Source organism: Mustela lutreola, chromosome 5 (assembly GCF_030435805.1).
Source record: "Mustela lutreola isolate mMusLut2 chromosome 5, mMusLut2.pri, whole genome shotgun sequence".
Lineage (NCBI taxonomy): Eukaryota > Metazoa > Chordata > Mammalia > Carnivora > Mustelidae > Mustela > Mustela lutreola.
In genome coordinates this window covers 89,050,150-89,069,994 of record NC_081294.1, presented here as the reverse complement: position 1 = coordinate 89,069,994, position 19,845 = coordinate 89,050,150, and the positions used below count along the sequence as shown (strand labels likewise).

The 19,845-nt window shown below is 37.8% G+C and overlaps 1 protein-coding gene and 1 pseudogene across 5 annotated transcripts in view; both read left to right on the top strand.

The window, feature by feature from the left end:
- PDE4D (phosphodiesterase 4D) overlaps positions 1 to 19,845 on the top strand; it is a 785,924-nt gene that overhangs the window by 454,947 nt on the left and 311,132 nt on the right. The window contains exon 1 of one of the 5 annotated variants that reach the window (XM_059175043.1): positions 17,712 to 18,491. The exons of the other annotated variants lie outside the window; for them this stretch is intronic. Within the exon in view, the coding sequence (XP_059031026.1) occupies positions 18,427 to 18,491 (65 nt within the window). The 5' untranslated portion in view covers positions 17,712 to 18,426. Of the gene's footprint in view, positions 1 to 17,711; positions 18,492 to 19,845 lie in introns of those variants that run through there. 5 annotated transcript variants of the gene reach the window in all.
- Positions 5,137 to 9,624, top strand: LOC131832261 (histone-binding protein RBBP4-like; annotated as a pseudogene).

The window sequence follows — 19,845 nt, the reverse complement described above, 5'->3', positions numbered from 1 at the left end:
CAGCTCATTTGCTTTTAGCTTTCCATAAAGCAGTACCTGACAGTTGTTATCCTTAAGACTCAACTATTTTGCAAAAAGATCAAACAAAGCACTCTTTTTAAGAACACAGGGAACACACTAGAGTAGTTCCTCTGAAAAATCCCAGTACTGTGTTGTTTGCTAGTATTTTTTTAGAGTTCACTGCATGCCTGGAATGAACAGCCTGTCTTTCTTCCTAGAAGATTACAGATTGATACACAAGGTCCGGTTAAATAGTGTCTAAATTGCTTTCCTATCCCTTCTACAGGAGCTATGTGTCCTAAAAACAAAATTTAACTTTAAATATAACATATCTACAGAAATTTTTCTTGGGTGAGGAAGGAAAAAGTAGGCTTAATTTTGAAAAAGGAATCAACATAGTAAAATAATGCATTTCTTTTTCTAAAGTTACTGTTGAACAACACATTTATTTATACACATGCAATTGGGCATGTGGATACTTGAAATATTTGTAAGTTTTAGTTCCTAGAATAAAAATAATGATTAATTTCTAATGATTTCAGTGTCATGTCCACAAAAACAAAACTGTGGTCAGGGGTGGTAAGTGTATGCATCCTGTCGAATATGTCTAACAATTGCTTAAGCAAGTTAAAAAATAATTCTCCTTTTGAGATGCTGTTTACTTCTTGAGATCCTCGTTTTCCCCAAATGATGTTTGGCTTTTATAAAAGACAAATCTAAGTCCCAGCTTAAAGCCCTGAGCACGTTACTTAACATCTTAGGAACTTTAGCTTCCTCAACTGAGGAAATTATAGTACCTATCTTATGAGTCTATTTTAAATATTAAATGACATGCCATGTGTGCAGAGCCTCTTACCTTGTGCCTGGAATGTGATGAGGCTATTGTTTTTAGATTCCTTCCTCTGGAGCCAGAAGGCCTGAGCTGTCTCTGGTCTGGTTCTCCCACTCCGCTAGCTGGGCAAGCACTCTCTCTGTACTTGAGTTCCGTCATCTGACAAATGAGTAGATAAAAGCTTCACGTGATTAGCATACAAGTGAATGCGGTAACATGTGTAAAACATTCAGTGACTCCAAACAGGTTTTCAGAGCACTGGCCAGAATGTAGTTGTCCCCTTCAGAGGCACAGACATTTCATTTGTAGGCTGGCAGGTCTCCTGAATTGGGCAGATTTTATAAGATGCTATAAGCACTCTCCTATTTCCCTGCCAAATGTGGGGAAACTCTTCTTGGAAAAGTCATTCCTTTGAACTGAGCTTCCATAAGGTCCCTAGGAGAATTCAAATACTCTCTGTGGATTAAACAGTACATTACCTAATATTTTCTCCAGATTAAGGCTGTTTTTCCTAAATATTTAGGAAAGAAACTTCCTCTCTCTCCTTAACAGTAATGCTCAGGTCTGCTCAGAGCTTGCCAACGACTTTTCCCAGTGTATTTCTTACCCTGCTCCTTTTTCTTTGGGAGATAATTCTTATTGTAAGGATGTGGGAGCTCTGTTTTGGCAAAGAAGGTGTCAAGAGTAGCTCTCAGGGATAGAGGCTTATGAAAAAGAAAACAGACAAGACTCAATTTTTTGAAATTCCAGCCATGAAGCAAATGCCACAAAAGGACACAGGAAGAAAATCTGTAAAAGGCTTATTTACTACTGTTGACCAAAGATTTATTCTGTTGTTAAGCAAACACCCTGTGAGGCAGATATTGTGCTAGGTACTGTGAATACAAAGGTGAATAATGTCCTGTTTTCAAGGAACTCACATATCATGGAGGCCCAAGTGTCTCTTCGGAGCCTGGCAACTGGGAACACGTGGATGGGAAGCCATGATCCTGTCCCCTTAGCCAAAAGAGAGGCTCACACTTGAGCATTCATCAGCACCCTAGTTGGAATTAGCAATAGCATCTAGAACTTTGCTTAGCCCAGGACACCTCATTCAAACTTCAAAGCAGTGAGACTAGGGGAGTTGACCCCTGAGTTAATCGCTGACCAAAAAAGAGAGGAAAACGGAAAAAGAATAATGCTGCCATAGAAGCATGTGCAAAGATCTGAAAGTGATAGCATGGGAGTGCAGATAAAGCAATGTTTTCTCACTCATCCTAAAACAACCCTGGGAGGAAGGGAGGCACACGTATTGTCCCATTTTTAATTTTATTTATTTAAAAATGATTTTACTTATTTATTTGACAGAGAGAGATCACAAGTAGGCAGAAAGGCAGGCAGAGCAGCAGGGCGGGGGTGGGGGAAGCAGGCTCCCCACTGAGTAGAGAGCCCAATGTGGGCCTCAATCCTAGGACCTTGGGATCATGACCTGAGCCGAAGGCAGAGGCTTTAACCCACTGAGCCACCCAGGTGCCCCTGTCGCATTTTTTAGAAGACAGTGTTGAGCCTTAATGAGATTAAGTTCTTTTTGAAAGTAACACAGCCAAAATCAGTGGCTGGCTGGGCAGTGAGTAAGGAACTCTGATGTCCCTATGATTTCCAGTGTGTCCTGCCATACACTGTGGATACATCACACCCAAGTGAATCACCGTCATCATCAAAATTAACCCAAGATGTTCATAGATTGAATGAAGCCAAGGAGACAGAACTTGTAAGTTTGCCTTGGACTTACATGGCCTTTGCTGCTACTTGTGTTAGATTTCGAAGGAGAAGGAGAACACTTACTTGCAGAGAAGGGAGAAGAAGATGCAACACTCCCCAGGCAGGAGAAATAGCGCAGGCAGATTTGGCGCAAGGCTTGCGCTGTTACATGGCTGCCATACTAGTTTATGAAAAATTAGTTATTAAGGGCCAGACTGAATGATAAATTGCATCCAAATGGTAGAAGTTTTCATTTAACGCAAAGAGATAGTGGCCCTGGATTCTATAGGGAATGGGAATCTCCTGAAGGTTTTTAAGCAGGGAGTTTAACGTTTGAAGGCTTGTGTCTTTGAAAAATAACCCAGAGAAAACGCAGACACTAAATCTTCAAAGTCTGAGTGGGGAGCGGGGAACTATTTACAATCCATTGTGTAAATGAAGTCAGTGGGTTGGGGGCAAAACTAAGATGAAAACACAAAATAATTTTTTTGATTCAAAGTATTGTTGTATCACATACTTCTCAGTTTTAAAACTGTTTTTCTGGGGCGCCTGGGTGGCTCAGTGGGTTAAAGCCTCTGCCTTCAGCTCAGGTCATGATCCCAGGGTCCTGGGATCGAGCCCCGCATCGGGCTGTCCGCTCCGCGGATAGCCTGCTTCCTCCTCTCTCTCTTTCTACCTGCCTCTCTGCCTACTTGTGATCTCTGTCTGTCAAATAAATAAATAAAATCTTAAAAAAAAAAAAAAAAACTGCTTTTCTCCATACTCACTTTCTTTTAAAAGTGAACTTTCTTTTAAAATTTATCTTTAATAATACGTATTATTTATTGAGCCCTTAATATATGCCAAACACTCTGCCAAGGTTTTCAGTGTCTCATTTAATCCTCACAAAGTCCTATTTTATCTCTCTTTTATAGTGGAGGAAACTAGGGCTTGGATAGGCTAAGTAACTTGTTCAAGGCCAAAAAACTGGTCATTAGTGGAACTTGGGTTTGCATGCAGGCAGCCTGACACTAAAGGCCACTTTCTACCTGATCCTGTATGCTCTCCATAATTAATATACATTAAATAGCAGATCTTTTATATTAAACAGAACTTATTTGTCATGTGGTCAAGGAGAAATTGCTTGTATTGCCTAGACTATTTTACCATTACTTTAAACATGAGCAGGAGAAAATGTTATCACATAAATGTAAATTAAATGGGCCCAATGAAAGTTTGCTTTCTAATAAATCAGTTTCTGCATTGTCTATTGCATCAGGCATTAAATTATCATTAGAGCACATTCTGTGTGCACACATTTCTGGCAGACTATTTTCCAAATCCTACTTTAATGAACACCTCCATTTGCTTCACAATATTACAAAATGCTCATGTGGCAGTGTGATTTTTCCAGTTATCCTGTCTCTTTCAAAAAATCTAAAAATGATATTTATAAATACAATTTAATTTTAGAATATTACTTTATCTCTTGGGTTAGGTATAGTTAGGAACCACTTGATTTAACATTGGGGTTATTATAAATTTGAAATCAGAACCAAAGTTTTTGCTTTTTTAAATATTTTTTTAAGTTTATTCATTTGCTAGAGACAGAGAGAGAGCCCAACCACAGGAGGGGCAAAAGGAGAAGCAGCTTTGGACTCAATCCCAGGATCCTTGGGATCATGACCCAAGCTGAAGGCAATCTGTTAACTAACTGAGCCACCTAGGAGCCCCTCAGAACTAGAGTTCTGACATGGCTTGTCTGGATATGCACTGATAACGTTTGTATATATTGAAACAAAATAACAGATAAAGGGATATTTAAAAGGAAACACACCAGATGTTGGTCAAGGCCGATATTTTTGTTCTCGGTTTTGTGACTATGTAATAGCAAGCAATACTTTATAAAGAATCAGTGCTGAATTATCAAGTACATTGATTTCTTGAAGTGAGAATTGTTGTCTTAAACTTTTTTTCTAATGCTTTTTCTCTTTAAGAATGAGACATCTAGAATAAGACTTGCTATCAGATTTTAAATCTACCATTAAAATTTAATCTTCTTGATTCCTCTTATGTGAGGTATCTAGAGTGATCAAATTTAAAGAAACAGAAAGTAGAATAGTGGCTTTCAGATGCTGGGGCGAGTGGGGAATAGAGAGTTCATTGTTTAATGGGTACAGAGTTTCAGTTTGGTAAGATGAGAAAATTCTGGAGATGGATGGTGGTTATGGTTACACAACAAATGTGAATGTATTTAATGCCATTGAACCGAACCTAAAAAGGATTAAAACGTTAAATTTTATGTTACATATATTTTACTACAACAAAAAATAATCTTGACCCATGACTTATAGAGAACCAAAATATATTTAGTCATTTGATAAAAAGAATTTTTAATACTTGGGCTTTGATGGACATAGCCAATTCCTTTATTTTAAAGTAAAACATAGATTTTTAACTTGTAAATGGTGGATAAAAGACTTCCCTGCTTTTCCCCATTTTTTGCTAAAAACATCACCCAAATCAGTAATTAGTACAAGAAACAAGAAAGTAGAGCGGAAACTAGGAGCTATGTGTAACTTCAAGCCATGATGAATAAAGATAGAAGTGGATGGAGAAGTAGCCAATGAGTTAACCAAATAAGGGTAAAATACTGAAGACAAGTAAGCTGATCTGCCCCTAGGACCCCAGGAAGTACTTTGGGAGATGAGCAAGCTCTGAAAATAGGGAATATATAGAAGTATGTATAACATATACTTATCTGCTAGCCCTCGCTCTTTCTCAGTATAGTCACTATACCTCACATCTCTCCTAAAAAAAGACAGATCATCTGGAATAATTGGCAGAGGGCAGAAAGAGGGATGACTATGCAAACAGAAGGATTAAATGAACATCTGCAAACTGATTAGCAAGCTCTTAGTTCCCTTGTCTGCCTACACCAAAATGTGAACAGGCAGATCTGTATCCATCTTTAAAAAAAAACAAGCTACCCCAGAGGAAGGAATCTTCCAGTGATATCTGGGGTGCCCAGGTAGAATGCTTGCTTCCAGGGCACAAGCCCCATCTATGCACCCAGAGCTTCCCATCACTTTTCTAAGGCCCACCTCCATTTATGAACTGGGTCAGGGATCAATGCAGGAGTTTGAGGCTCCTGCTCTTATCACTATTTGCATTTCTTGAATAACATTCAAATATTTAGTTAAAAGTGAGGTTAAATTTGCACAGATGCATTTGCGAATCAAAAAGAACCTGAAGAGGGGTGCCTGGGTGGCTCAGTGGGTTAAAGCCTCTGCCTTCGGCTCAGGTCATGATCTTAGGGTCCTGAGATCGAGCCCTGCATCAGGCTCTCTGCTTGGCAGGGAGCCTGCTTCTCTTCCTCTCTCTGCCTGCTTGTGATCACTGTCTGTCAAATAAATAAATAAAATCTTGAAAAAAAGAAAAAAAGAACCTGAAGAGAAACAGGGGAGGAACAGAAGAGATAGAATACAAAGGAAATACTACATCACTTATGAAATTTTGGGTTACATCATTTATTTGATCCCTGCAGTGGTTTCTTCATCCAATATTTTGAATTAATACTAAGTTCCAAAAGTCAATTACAAAATACATTTTGTTTCTACATTACTGATCCCATGGAGAAAAGTTGGATTCAGTTTTAAAAAGGGGTTTTCTGGCCCCTCCCGCAATGCTTGACCCTGGGATCCATCCGGCATGCCTGCCTGCCATGGCCGACAAGGAAGCAGCCTTTGATGATGCAGTAGAAGAACATGTGATCAACGAATTGTACAGAATATGGAAAAAGAACACTCCATTTCTTTATGATTTGGTGATGACCCTTGCTCTGGAGTGGCCTAGCCTAACTGCTTAGTGGATTCCATGTGTACACAGACCAGAAGGGAAAGACTTCAGCATTCATCGACTTGTCCTGGGAACACACACATCGGATGAACAAAACCATCCTGTAATAGCCAGTGTGCACTCCTTAATGATGATGCTGTTTGATGTTTCACACTATGACAGTGAAAAAAGGAGAATTTGGAGGTTTTGGCTCAGTTAGTGGAAAAATTGAAATAGAAACCAAGATCAACCATGAAGGAGATATAAACCAGGCTCGTTATATGCCCCAGAAGACTTGCATCATTGCAACAAAAACATCATCCAGTAATGTCCTTGTTTTTGACTATACAAAACGTCCTTCCAAACCAGACCCTTCTGGAGAGTGCAACCCAGACTTGTGTCTCCATGGACATCAGAAGGAAGGCTATGGACTTTCTTGGAACCCAAATCTCAGTGGGCACTTATTTAGTGCTTCAGACGACCACACCATCTGCCTCTGGGACATCAGTGCTGTTCCAAAGGAAGGAAAAGTTGTGGACGTGAAGACCATCTTTATAGGGCATACAGCATTATTAGAAGATGCTTTCTGGCATATGCTGCATGAATCTCTGTTTGGGTCAGTTGTGATGATCAGAAACTTATGATGATCTGGGATACTTGTTCAAACAATACTTCCAAACCAAGCCACGCAGTTGACACTCACACTGCTGCAGTGGACTGCTTATCTTTCAATCCTTATAGTGAGTTCATTCTGGCCACAGGATCAGCCAACAAGACTGTTGCCTTGCAATATCTGAGAAATTTGAAACTTAAGTTGCATTCCTTTGAATCACTTAAGGATGAAATATTCCAGGTTCAGTGGTCGTCTCATAGTGAGACCATTTTGGCTTCCAGTGGTACTGATTGCAGACTGAATGTTTAGGTTTTAAGTTTAGGTTTAATTTAAGAAATTGGAGAGGAACATACCCCGGAAGATGCAGAAGATGGGTCACCAGAATTTTTGTTTATTCATGGTGGTCACACTGCTGAGTTAACTGATTTCTCCTGGAATCCCAATGAACCTTGGGTGATTTGTTCTGTATCAGAGGACAGTATCATGCAAGTGTCGCAAATGACAGAGAACAATTATAATGATGAAGATCCTGAGGTAAGCATGGATCCAGAAGGACAAGCATCCTAGATATGTCTGCAGTTCTTGTGATTTTAGACTCCCCTTTTTTACCCTCTCAACCCTGAGATTGATTTAACAATGGTTTTGAGACAAAGACCTTGTTTGGCTATCCCTTTATGCTAGGTACCGTCAACAATCTTACTAGGCCAAACAGAGGGAGTTTTCTGAATATTAACTGGGGGACTTGATTCAGTAAAAGCACAGACTTGTATTTACATTTTCTTCAGGAATTTTCTAGAAACAAAGGTCTAAAGTAGCCACAGAAAGGGGAATATATTGTGTGTGGTTATTTTTCTTCTTCAGCTATATCCCCAAGTTTTTCAGACTCCTTTTTTTTTTTAAGATTTTATTTATTTATTTGACAGACAGAGATCACAAGTAGGCAGAGAGGCAGGCAAAGAGAGAGGTGGAGGCAGGCTCCCTGCGGAACAGAGAGCCCGATGCGGGGACTCGATCCCAGGACCCTGGGATCATGACCTGAGCTGAAGGCAGAGGCTTAACCCACTGAGCCACCCTGGCACCCCAGACTCCTTTAAGTAAAGGCTAAAGTGATGGAGTAGAGACAGGTGAGGTAGGTGTCTGAGTCATGAAGTATAAATAAAAAAAGATGCCATTTTTATTCAGGAAACTGGAGGAGATTCAAGTGATATAAATTCCTATTCTAACATTTTCACACCTGACTTTCCAGTATGCACATTTTCCTATGTAAACCAGTCTCCTCTGTTTCTTCAGTTAAGTCAAAACTATGTGTTCCTCTTTCCCCATATATTTTTGCTTGTTAGTGTATTTCTTGAGCTGTTTTCATATTTCTTTCCTTTCTGTGAAATTGTTTTTAAAAAAAAATCGGGACCACCAATTTGTAAAGATGTATGTTTTTACCTGACAGTCATACCACAGGTTGACTGTCCAGTTGAGTTGAGAAGAGTGAGTTGATTGCTTGTATTTATTTTTAAAATTAAATTAATCCTGGATTTTTTTTTAAAAAGGTGGTTTTCTGCCCTTTTAGTAGAAAATGTAATTTGTTGACAAAGGTTTAAATCCATACATTATCAGAGTTCCCACATATTGTTACCTTTTAAAGCGATCATTTGTTAGTCAGTATTACCTAATGAGGCATCAAAATGCCAACTGTTGTGTAGGTAACAGCAGAACACCACTACCCATGTAATGGGTATGGCTAAAGACCTTATCACATTTTATGGCTAACAGACTTGACAGAATGTTCTATAGACCTTCATCATAGTCTTTATGAACCTAAAAATTAGAAACAAGGACTGTGAGCTAGATTATTTAATCCTGGGTATTTTTAAAACTCTAAAATTTACTGGCTATTAAATATGTCTATTGTTACATCTGTAACATACACACTATTTTTAATGGATCTTTACTCATTGCCACTGTCTAGCTGGAAGGGGATAGTAGTTTATTAATAGTATCAAACAACAGAGTAGCTATTTTTAATCTCCTACCTTCTTCCTCCCATCATTCACGGGCCCACACCCACCCCCACACAGCCACCACCCTCCCCCTCAACATCCCAGATACATCTGGATACAAATACTTTTTCTGCCTCCAGTGATGGGACTGTGAACAAATCACTGGTTTTATTTATTCATAAAATTCGTTTTATAACACCTAACTTATAGAGTTGTTGTTATAAATAAGTAATAAAGTATACCTCATATATTTAGCAGGTGATTAATAAATAACAGTGATTATTATTATTTAAAGCTTCACTGTTCTTTTCTTAAATTTATTTTGTTTCCCTTACCACAGGAGGAAAGCTTTATTGTTTTTAATTAATTTTTAAATACAGATTTAATATCTAATCAGTGCAGAATGATTTAGTTTTCCTATGTCTTTTTTTTTTTTAATTCTTTATTTAAATTCAATTTAGTTAACCTATACTGTATTACTGTTTCAGGAGTAGAGTTTAGTGATTCATCAGTTGCATACAGCACCCAGTACTCATTACATCACGTGCCCTCCTTAATGCCCCTCACCCACCTATCCCTTCCCCCAACCCACCTCCCCACAGCAACCCTCTGTTTGTTCCCTAGAGTTCAGTGCTTCTTAGAGTTTGTCTCCCTATTTTTATCCCTATTTTTATCTTATTTTATTTTTCCTTCCCTTCCCCTATGTTCACCTGTTTTATTTTTTCAACTTTTAAGGGATTTGCCCATGTTGTTTAAATTTCCAAATTCATCAGGATAATCTTGTTCATAATCTATTTTCATTATTTTTTATGTCTGTAGGAATCGATACTGTTAATTTGCGTTTTCTCAATTTAGTTATTGATCAGAATTGCTAGGTGTGTGTCAGTTTGTTATTTCTTATAAGGAACCAGCTTTGGCTATGAAGATTCTCTCTCTTATATGCATTTTTTGTATGTCACTGTTTTGTACTGTGTACTTTTTACTTTATTCTGTTAAGAGTTTAATTTCTTGATATTATATCAAGTAAAATGTCAGTCTTTCTCCTTTTTACCCCAGCTGTAGTGAAGTATAAGTGATGAATGAAATTACATATATTTAAATTGAAGTGTACAATGCAATGATTTTTGATATACAAATATGTTATGAAGTGATTATCACAATCAGGATATTTAATATACCTGTCACCTCACATAGCTAACCATTTTGGGGGGAAGGGGCTTAAAATGCCTAAGATTGGGGCCCCTGGTGGCTCAATGGGCTAAGCCTCTATCTTCTGCTCAAGTCATGATCTCATGGTCCTAGGATCCAGCCCTGCATGGGGGGGGGTCTCTGCTCAGCAGGGAGCCTGCTTCCCCCTCTCTCTCTGTCTGCCTCTCTGCATACTTGTGACCTCTCTCTCTCTCTATCAAATAAATAAATAAAATCTTTTTTAAAAAATAAAAAATTAAATGCCCAAGATCTACTGTCTTAGCAAACTGCAAATATCTAGAACAGTATTAACTATAGTCACTATATTGTACATTAGATGTGTAGAACACTGAAGTCTTGTATGCTTTGACCAGCATCCCCCTCCCCCATTTCCCACACACACCCAGTTCCTGGTATCACTATTCAACTTTTCATTTCTAACAGTTTTTGACTTTTCCTTTTTTTTTTAATATTATATATATATATATATATATATATATATATATATATATATATATGTTGTCACAAATGACATGATTTCCTTCTTTCTCATGGCCAAGTAATATTCCATTACATATAAACCCACATACCCATACATATATAGATATAAATGTATATACATATATATGTAATGGAATAGTATTATATATATTTTTATATATGATACATATATAAATATACTACATTGTCTTTATCCACTCATCCATCCACTAACACCAGGGTTGTTTTCATATCTTGGGTATTGTGAATATTGCTACAGTGAACATGGAAGTGCAGATATCTCTTTGAGATACTGATTTTATTTATTTGTTTGTTTATTTATTTATTTTTGGATGTTGAATCAGTAGTGGGATTGCTGGATCATATGTTAGCTCTATTTTTAATTTTTTGAGGAACTTCCATACTGTTTTCCATGTGGTTGCACCAATTTACATTCACTCCACCAGTGTACAAGGGCTCCCTTTTCTCTTCACCCTAGCAAGCACTAGTCTCCAGTCTGTTCAAGAAAAGATGTACTAATATATGTGAGCTGGTATCTTATTGTGGTTTTGATTTGCATTACTATGATTAATGATGTTGAATACCTTTTCATATACCTATCTGCTATTTGTACATCTTGGAAAAATGTATACCCAGGTCTTTGCCTATGTTTTAATTGTATTATTATTATTTTTTTCTCTTACTGTCTTTCTCTGTCAAGTAAATAAATTTTTTTTTAATTTTTTATTTTTTATAAACATATATTTTTATCCCCAGGGGTACAGGTCTGTGAATCACCAGGTTTACACACTTCACAGCACTCACCAAAGCACATACCCTCCCCAATGTCCATAATCCCACTCCCTTCTCCCAACCCCCCTCCCCCCAGCAACCCTCAGTTTGTTTTGTGAGATTAAGAGTCACTTATGGTTTGTCTCCCTCCCAATTCCATCTTGTTTCATTGATTCTTCTTCTACCCACTTAAGCCCCCATGTTGCATCACCACTTCCTCATATCAGGGAGATCATATGATAGTTGTCTTTCTCTGCTTGACTTATTTCGCTAAGCATGATATGCAAGGGGCACGTGCACCCGAATGTTTATAGCAGCAATGTCCACAATAGCCAAACTATGGAAAGAACCTAGATGTCCATCAACAGATGAATGGATTAAGAAGATGTGGTATATATACACAATGGAATACTATGCAGCCATCAAAAGAAATGAAATCTTGCCATTTGCGACAACATGGATGGAACTATTATTTGTTTTTTATTTTTTTATTTTTTTTGCTATTAAGTTGTCTGGATTCCATGTACACTTTGGATATTTACCCTTTCACAGATATGTGGTTTGCAAAAAAATGTCTTTTCCTATTCCATAGGTTGCCCTTTGATATTTGTGATATTGTGATTTATGAGAAATATATATTTAGTTATTCAAATGAACAAAATGAATTTTTCATATATACTTAGTCTTAATCCACTCTTTCCTGGTTCTCAGCTCCTGGAGTCCTTGAATTCCCTGTGATAATAATGATGAAAGTATCCTATGTTATGCTAATACAGTGACTTTGGGAAAGCACTAGGTAACCCACGGATGGGGACTGGTTGCCTGGGGAACCAACCTGGATAAAAGGGTTAGAACTTTCAATCCCACCTAGAAGAGAAGCTGAAGGTTGAATCAGTGGTCAGTGATCTGTGACCACTCCATAAAAACCCAAAAGGATTGGGTTCAGAAAGCTTCTAGATTGGTGAACATGTGGAGAAGGGGCAGAGTGGCTAAAGGGAAAAGAACCAGAAAGCTCTGCTCCTTTTCCCACACTTTGCCCTGTGCACCTCTTCCAACTGATTGGCTGTTCCCCCTGTGCACCTCTTCCAACTGATTGGCTGTTCCTGAATTATGCTTTTATAATGAATTGAAAATTTAGTCAATAAATAAGTTTCATAAGTTCTGGGAGACATTCTAGCAAATAGCAAATTAATTGAACACAAGGAGGGTACCAAAGGGGGTAATTTCTGATTTATAGCTGCTTCAGGTAACAGCTGATTCTGAGGAAGGGGTTGTGGGAACTGCCAATCTATAGCTGGTTGTTCAGAAAAACACATTAACAACTCAGGCTTGTGACTAGCATCTGAAGGGGAGAGAGTGCATTTTTCTTTTTTTAAGATTTTTAAATTTATTTATTTGACAGAGAGAAAGCAAGAGAGGGAGCAGAAGCAGGGGGAGTGGAAAGAGGAGAAGCAGATTTCCTGCAGAGCAGGGAGCCCGATGAGGGCTCTATCCCAGGACCCTGGGATCATGACCTGAGCAGATGCTTAAGAACTAAGCCACCCAGGTGCCCGGAGGTAATACATTCTTATGGGACAGTGCCCTTAACCTCTGGAATCTGATGCCTTGAGTCGATAGTGGTCAGAATTGATTTGAATTCTGAGACAGTCTACTGGTGTCAAAAGAATTGCTTGTTGGTAGGGGGAAGTCCACTTCCCCTGCAGACACACATACATGTGAGAATTGGGTACAAAACCAAAAATAATTTTGATGGCTTCCTTTGTGAAGAAACTTTTTAGTTTGATGTAAAGATTCATTGCAACTCCTATCAAAATCCCAACAGCATTTTTCACAAAAATAGAAAAAAAACCTTAAAATTCATACGACCATGAAAGACCATAAAGAGCCAAAGCAATCTTGAGAAAGGATAAAGCTGGAGGCATCATACTTCTGATTTCAAACCATATTACAAAGCTCTAGACACCCAAACAGTATGCTACTAACATAAAAAAAGATTTATAGATCAATGCAACAGAATAAGAAATCTAGAAGTAAAGCTGTGCATCTATGGGTCAGTTAATTTCCAACAAAGGAGCCAAGAACATACAATGGGGCAATGATGGTCTTGTCAATAAATGGTGTTGGGAAAACTGCATATCCACATGAAAAAGAATGAAAGTGGATCCTCATCTTACATCACTCACAAAATTTAACCCTAAATGAATTAAAGACTTAAATATGGGGCTTGAAACTGTAAGAAAGAAATTCCTAGAAAAAAAAACAGGGGGGAAACTCCTTAATGATGGTCTTGGCGATGATTTTTTTGGATATGACAACAAAAGCAAAATTAATATGTGTGGGACATAAAAATCATGATTTTTATGATTCTAACCTAATGTTTTACAAAAGATGTAGAAAATCCAAAGGTCAGAAGCTTCAAAATACAATACCCTGGGCTTTTCCTCAGGAATGAGGGAATTTAACTCCAAGGAGGTTCACACATATAGGAAGGTCCTTGAATCCAACTGTTTACTTAGTGAATGTAATAAGATGAGAAACTGCTTGAATCTGCCTGAAATTCCCCTCCAGATAAGAAAAATACCACATTATTTCTCAATTATGAGGAAATGATACAAGACTTCAAAGTGATTTGTTCTTAGGAATGTTAAGATTCAGTGTAGAATACCAGGAAACTTTAAAAACTGCAGCTCTGTGGTTACTTTTCCCAAAATGTTATTTGACATAATCTGCCATGCTGAATTTAAGTGCATTTGACAGGCTTGAATGTTCCGTTTGTTCATAATGTGATTCTCCAAGATTTGCCCATGACAGATTGGAAAGTGTAGAGTATCTGATTATAGTCTGAAAATAAGAGTTGACTTAGAGAAGATTTCAAAATGGGCCGAGTATTTCAAATTAATAAAATCTGAGAGAAGTGCATTGCATGGTAAAATCATTCCTTAACACTTCATTTAATTGGTTCCAGTTAAAGCTTCATATTTAGTTCTTAGCGCTTGGTAAATATTGTTAGTCCCATGTCCCATGCTCACCATTAAATGATAAGAGAAAGGGAAATCATATTTTAAGGTGCATCTAATTTACTTTATGCAATTGGTGTTTTCCACATGAGTGTTACCCATATTGCATTATGGACATTATTAGTGGTATGGGAGAGATTTTAGGTGGTATTTGGACTCTCTCTCTCTCTCTCACTTTTTTTTTTTTTCAATTAGTACTTGCATGGGGGGGGGGGGGCGGGAATAACCAACATGTCAAACACATTTACCAAATAAGTATAAGGTTATCTTTTAAATCTAAATTACTTGAGTTAAAAATTGCATCAGTGTAGAAAAATATCAAGTAAGTAATGGTATAGATTGTGTGCCAGTATGATAAAACTTTTGGAAATCATGTACAAATGACTGAAGCTCAGAAAACATCATATTACACAGTGGTTTAATTCAACAGAAATACAGATAGATGACTCAAAGGAACTTGTACATCTGAGGTCCATTGAAATGTTGTGGTGACAATAGTCAAATAGAAATCTAAATAACATTATATAATTGAATACACCGCATGAAAGCTAGAAAGAATAGCAGCTTCTGGATCAAATACATATTCTCCAAACCTCTTTAGACAAGAGCCATATGGTTCCTAATGTTCAGTCATCCTAGGTTCCAACATTTTTGTTAGTTTGTATAATATATACGTGTTTGGGGTGCCTGGGTGGCTCAGTGGGTTAAGCCTCTGTCTTCGGCTCAGGTCATGATCTCAGGGTCCTGGATCAAGTCCCATATCGGGCTCTGTGCTCAGCGGGGAGCCTGCTTCCTCCCTCTCTCTCTCTGCCTGCCTCTCTGCCTGCTTGTGATCTGTTTGTCAAATAAATAAAATCTTTTAAAAAATATATATATATATATATACACTAGTTTACTAACAGGAATTTGGGGGCAGCGCCCTATCTGTTTCATTCTGAGAAGCATTTCAGAGGAAAACAGACACAACAGTTAGATTACTAAACATTATTTTAGAAATGGACATGTGAAAAACTGACTTGGAGTGGAGAAGACACTGTAATATTGAATGAGTACTGTTAGTTTTTTAATCTGTCCACTACCTTAAGTATTACAACTATAAGTAAAATAAAAATTCAAGTCTCAGTAGCCTGATGGTACTGTGCATCTTTCTTTCTCTGTGAGCAACCTTGTCACCTGTCCAAGAAGCTTTGAGTGTTCTGGTTAGTTGAGTACATCGTGAGATACCCCATTTCATCTTGTATTCTTTGGGCACAAGGATGATGTATTTGTCATTATAGGACTATTATACAGTGTTTAGGAGCTACCCAATAGGTGGGTTAGGATTTTCAGAGATAGACACTTAGAATAAATATACAGAACACTGAGCAAATACGTAAGGAAAAGCTCGTGGGGTAGCACTAATCTCTTATGTGTATGTGACTTGAAGGAAATAACAGTGAGCTAAGAAATCTCACTGGGACAGAGAGCCTTCTAGGGGATGGTAAAATAGAGGGCTGATTATTTCAGGAAAGCTTAACAAACAACATTCAGACATTACATTCTGTGACCAGAAGAAAAGGGTGCTTCATGTAAATAATAGTAATTGCTTACTTGTACTCTGTTTTTTTATTTCCCACATTAAAATTCTGAGGAGATAGAAGATAAATCTCTTCCTGGACCCCCCCCCCCAATAAGTAATCTCACACGCCTTCTTTTGAATTTCTAAAAATATGTGATTTGTTACCCTGCGTTCCAGTACCAGAAATACACTAAGCATGAAACAGGACTGGGAATGTGACTCTCCCTGAGCAGTCATAGGAAAGTAATTTATTAGCATTTACCTTAAGAGGCCTGAGGGTCACTGAGAGGAGACAAAAATCACAACTGTACCTTGAAGTGTGACCAGGGGAGGAGCTGAAGGTTTTGTTGCAGTAAGCAGCCCGAGCCCCTGGCGGGATGCCTTACTACATTAATTTTCCAAATCCTTTGGGTGGGTCACAATTGCACTCCAACATCCTGCCTGCAAATGCTAAATAAATACCAAGTTCACGTCAGACTAGAGAACCAACGTACTAACTAATGTCATTTAAAGAATCAGAATCCTTAAATTATTTTCAGTCGATAATTCACATGCAAAATAACTGAAGTTGGCACACACTGAAGAATATATATCCTCTGTGCTAATGTTTGGTGGGGAATAGCCAGGGTGGTCAAATGTTCCTTCTCCTGGGAATAATTCAAATCAGTGTAGTTTATGTCTACTATAATAGAATAGTTTTCATTTCAGTCATAGGAGGTGGGGCAGGGATTGGTCTTCACAATAGTAAAAGATGTTAAGATGATATGATAAGAGCTTCATTTCTTAATGAGAGTGGTTAAGACTTAAATGCAGAACCTTCAGTGTACAGAGATCAATAAAATTTGCATATGATTTTCAAAAAGAAATAAGGTATATGGGGTGCCTGGGTGGCTCAGTGGGTTAAGCCTCTGCCTTCAGCTCAGGTCATGATCTCAGGGTCCTGGGATCGAGTCCTGCATTGGGCTCTCTGCTCAGTAGGGAGCCTGTTTCCTCCTCTCTCTCTGCTTGCCTCTCTGCCTACTTGTGATCTCTGTCTGTCAAATAAATACAGTCTAAAAAAAAAAAAAAAAAAGAAAGAAGGTTTTGAAAACATTGTGCAAGGGAACAGCCTTAGTACATGTAGCCACTTATCTAGCAGTAATATATTGGATTTTTCAGTTTAAACATTCCAGCGTGATCTGATGCAGCGATGCCTGCTACACTCTGTTTAATTTCCAAGAGGCAGTTTCCATATCTACAATCTAATTCGAAGCATGACATTTCATTAAATAGGCTCAGAATAACAACTACTAAGCCCTCAAGTTCTCTTAACTACGCTTTTAATGAGAAATTTTAGGGTCCATGTGGGACTTTGAGAAAATCACCTTTTTGTTGAAGGGGAGAGAAACATGTCAGTTGCAAAGGGGTGTGTTCCTCATAAACGTGGTCAGGGAATCTTACCCTGAATAACACAGACACCTCATTTCCCAGAGGAGGAAATAGTTTTATAAGTTTGGAGAGGTCTGTCTGCTTGGCTGGTTTACAATCCTGATCCCTGGCGCTGGTCTGTCTGCCCCTTTGCTTTGTAAGTTTCAGCAATTGACGCTGCCCGGCTGGTTGCTGCCTTTTTTTTTTTTTTTTTTTTTTTTTTTTTTTTTTTTTTGCCTCTCTCACTTCCCTGCGATGTTTTGAACTGCCTTCCTACAGACGTCACACAGCCCTTGAGGAATAATTTCTGCCTGGCGAGATTGAATGATAGTTCTCATTCACAAAGACTTGGAGTCAGATTCTAAGCAGGGGACACAGTGGAAATTGCATTCGCAGGTAAAGCACAGGGCCCCGCTGAAGTGTGGAGGGCTCTGTTCTCTCGCTGACTTCTTGGCTCTCCAGAGAACAGTGTTTTCTTGTGGTCGCCCTGAAATGGAACTTCCCTGACAGCTCTCTGGTGTTCAGTAACTTGTAGTCATTTTCTTTCCTTTTCGCTCTACCTGAGTACTTTGAGTGTTGGAAACCTTTAAGAGAGATTTGCAGAAAAGACAAGATCAAGTGGCTCTTTCACTGTGTTGGTTTTCCTTGTGACCAGATAAAGAATAGATTCAAAATTCAGTTCCTCCCTTGGCAATGCAAAACATAAAAGAAACTGTTCACTTCTGAACAGCCTGGTACTGGAGTAAATTCAGCATGAAAGAGGAAAGAGCTCCTGTGTCTTAGAAGCTTCCTTATGCTCTGGATTGGGGACCTGAACTGCACTCCGGAACATTTGGATTTCTTCAAGCAGCCTCCCTTGGAAATGGAATATATTTAAAATCATCTTTGTAGAAAGCCAGCTGAAATGTATTAATCAAAATACTTGAAGACACTTTTCTTTTTCCTTTGTTTTTCTTTTTTTTCTTTTTCTTTTTTCTTTTTTTCCCAAAATGAGCATTATTATGAAGCCAAGATCCCGGTCTACAAGTTCCTTAAGGACTACAGAGGCAGCTTGGTAATGTGCTTTTCTCTCGTGCTTCTCCCCTTCTTCCCTGTTAAGATTGATTTAATACTTGAGTCTTTAGTAATTGCTGATGAGGTTCAAGAGTTATGTGGGATGTTAAGGCTTTGTAGGAAAGCACAGTATTGGGAACAATTTCATTGTCTATTTTGTGTTCATTTTGTCTGTTCTAAAAACAGAGGTGCCCACATTTTTTAACTCCATGTGGACTGCAGCGATTCATTTGATGATAATTTTTAGGAAGGAAAGAAACTTGCATATATGTCGAGAGTTTAGAAGAAAACTTGTCATTTTTCACTGTCTGATTTGGTCTTGTTTTCTCATGTTTCTTGCCTGCTACAAGCAGGCTGGTAGTTGGCAGTCTTTATCATTGTGTTCAGAAGATATCTTGGATTTTAGCACAGAGACAGATACGTTAGAGAAATTAATAATGTTATGTATCTTTAATCATATGACTAACCTGAATTTAAGTATGTGGCTAAGTGTATATCAGGTTGCCAATCATTCAGTCATCTTCTATGTTTTATTTTATTAATAACATTCCCCGGTCATGTTGGTTTGGAAACTTTAGTGTTTTCAGTCTAATGAAAAATATGTGTTTAAGATTATAAAAATTATTATTTCAGCCTAAAAACAAGTGTATAGGTAAAGATACAGTAAAAATGAATTGCTTGATATTCAATACTTTATGAAACAGCAATAAAGCAAGTGTTTAATTTCTTAAAAAGTATCTTAATTTAAATTTATTCTAATATTTTAATCTACTATTTCCCCCAATTTGATTTGTTATGCTCATAAACAAATAGCCCTTAAGGGATAGTTCCCAATAAAGTGACTTCTGTGTCTAGATTAGTTATTCACAGAATACTTTTCAGAGGTTAATCTTACTTTGTTTATCTTAGTGCTTGATTATAAAAAAAATAAGCTCAGCTCTTTGAAATGGAAATAACTATGCTTCACATAGGGGAAATAAAAGCAATAATCGAGGACAGGTGGTTAGGGATAGGAGAGAAGTAGGCAGGCAAAATCTACTATGTATTATTATATCAGCAGTCAAACACACATGCAAATATTCATATTTCTGTAAGGAAGTCAGCCCACTTTTATGTGGTTGGATTATCAGTTGCTGTTATTGTCCTAGTGTTTCATAGAGGCCTAGAATTAAGAACTGTCCCTTCAGTAGTATTTCTTTGTTTTAAAATTATAGATGCAGGTTTTCTCTTACGACGCTTGTGATTCCTCTTAAAAGAGAATATATGTAAAAAAAAATTTTTTTTAAAGAATATATGCAATAAGTTCCTCCTTGAGCTTATTTAAAGAAAAGTTCGCATCTGCAAATTAATTTGTA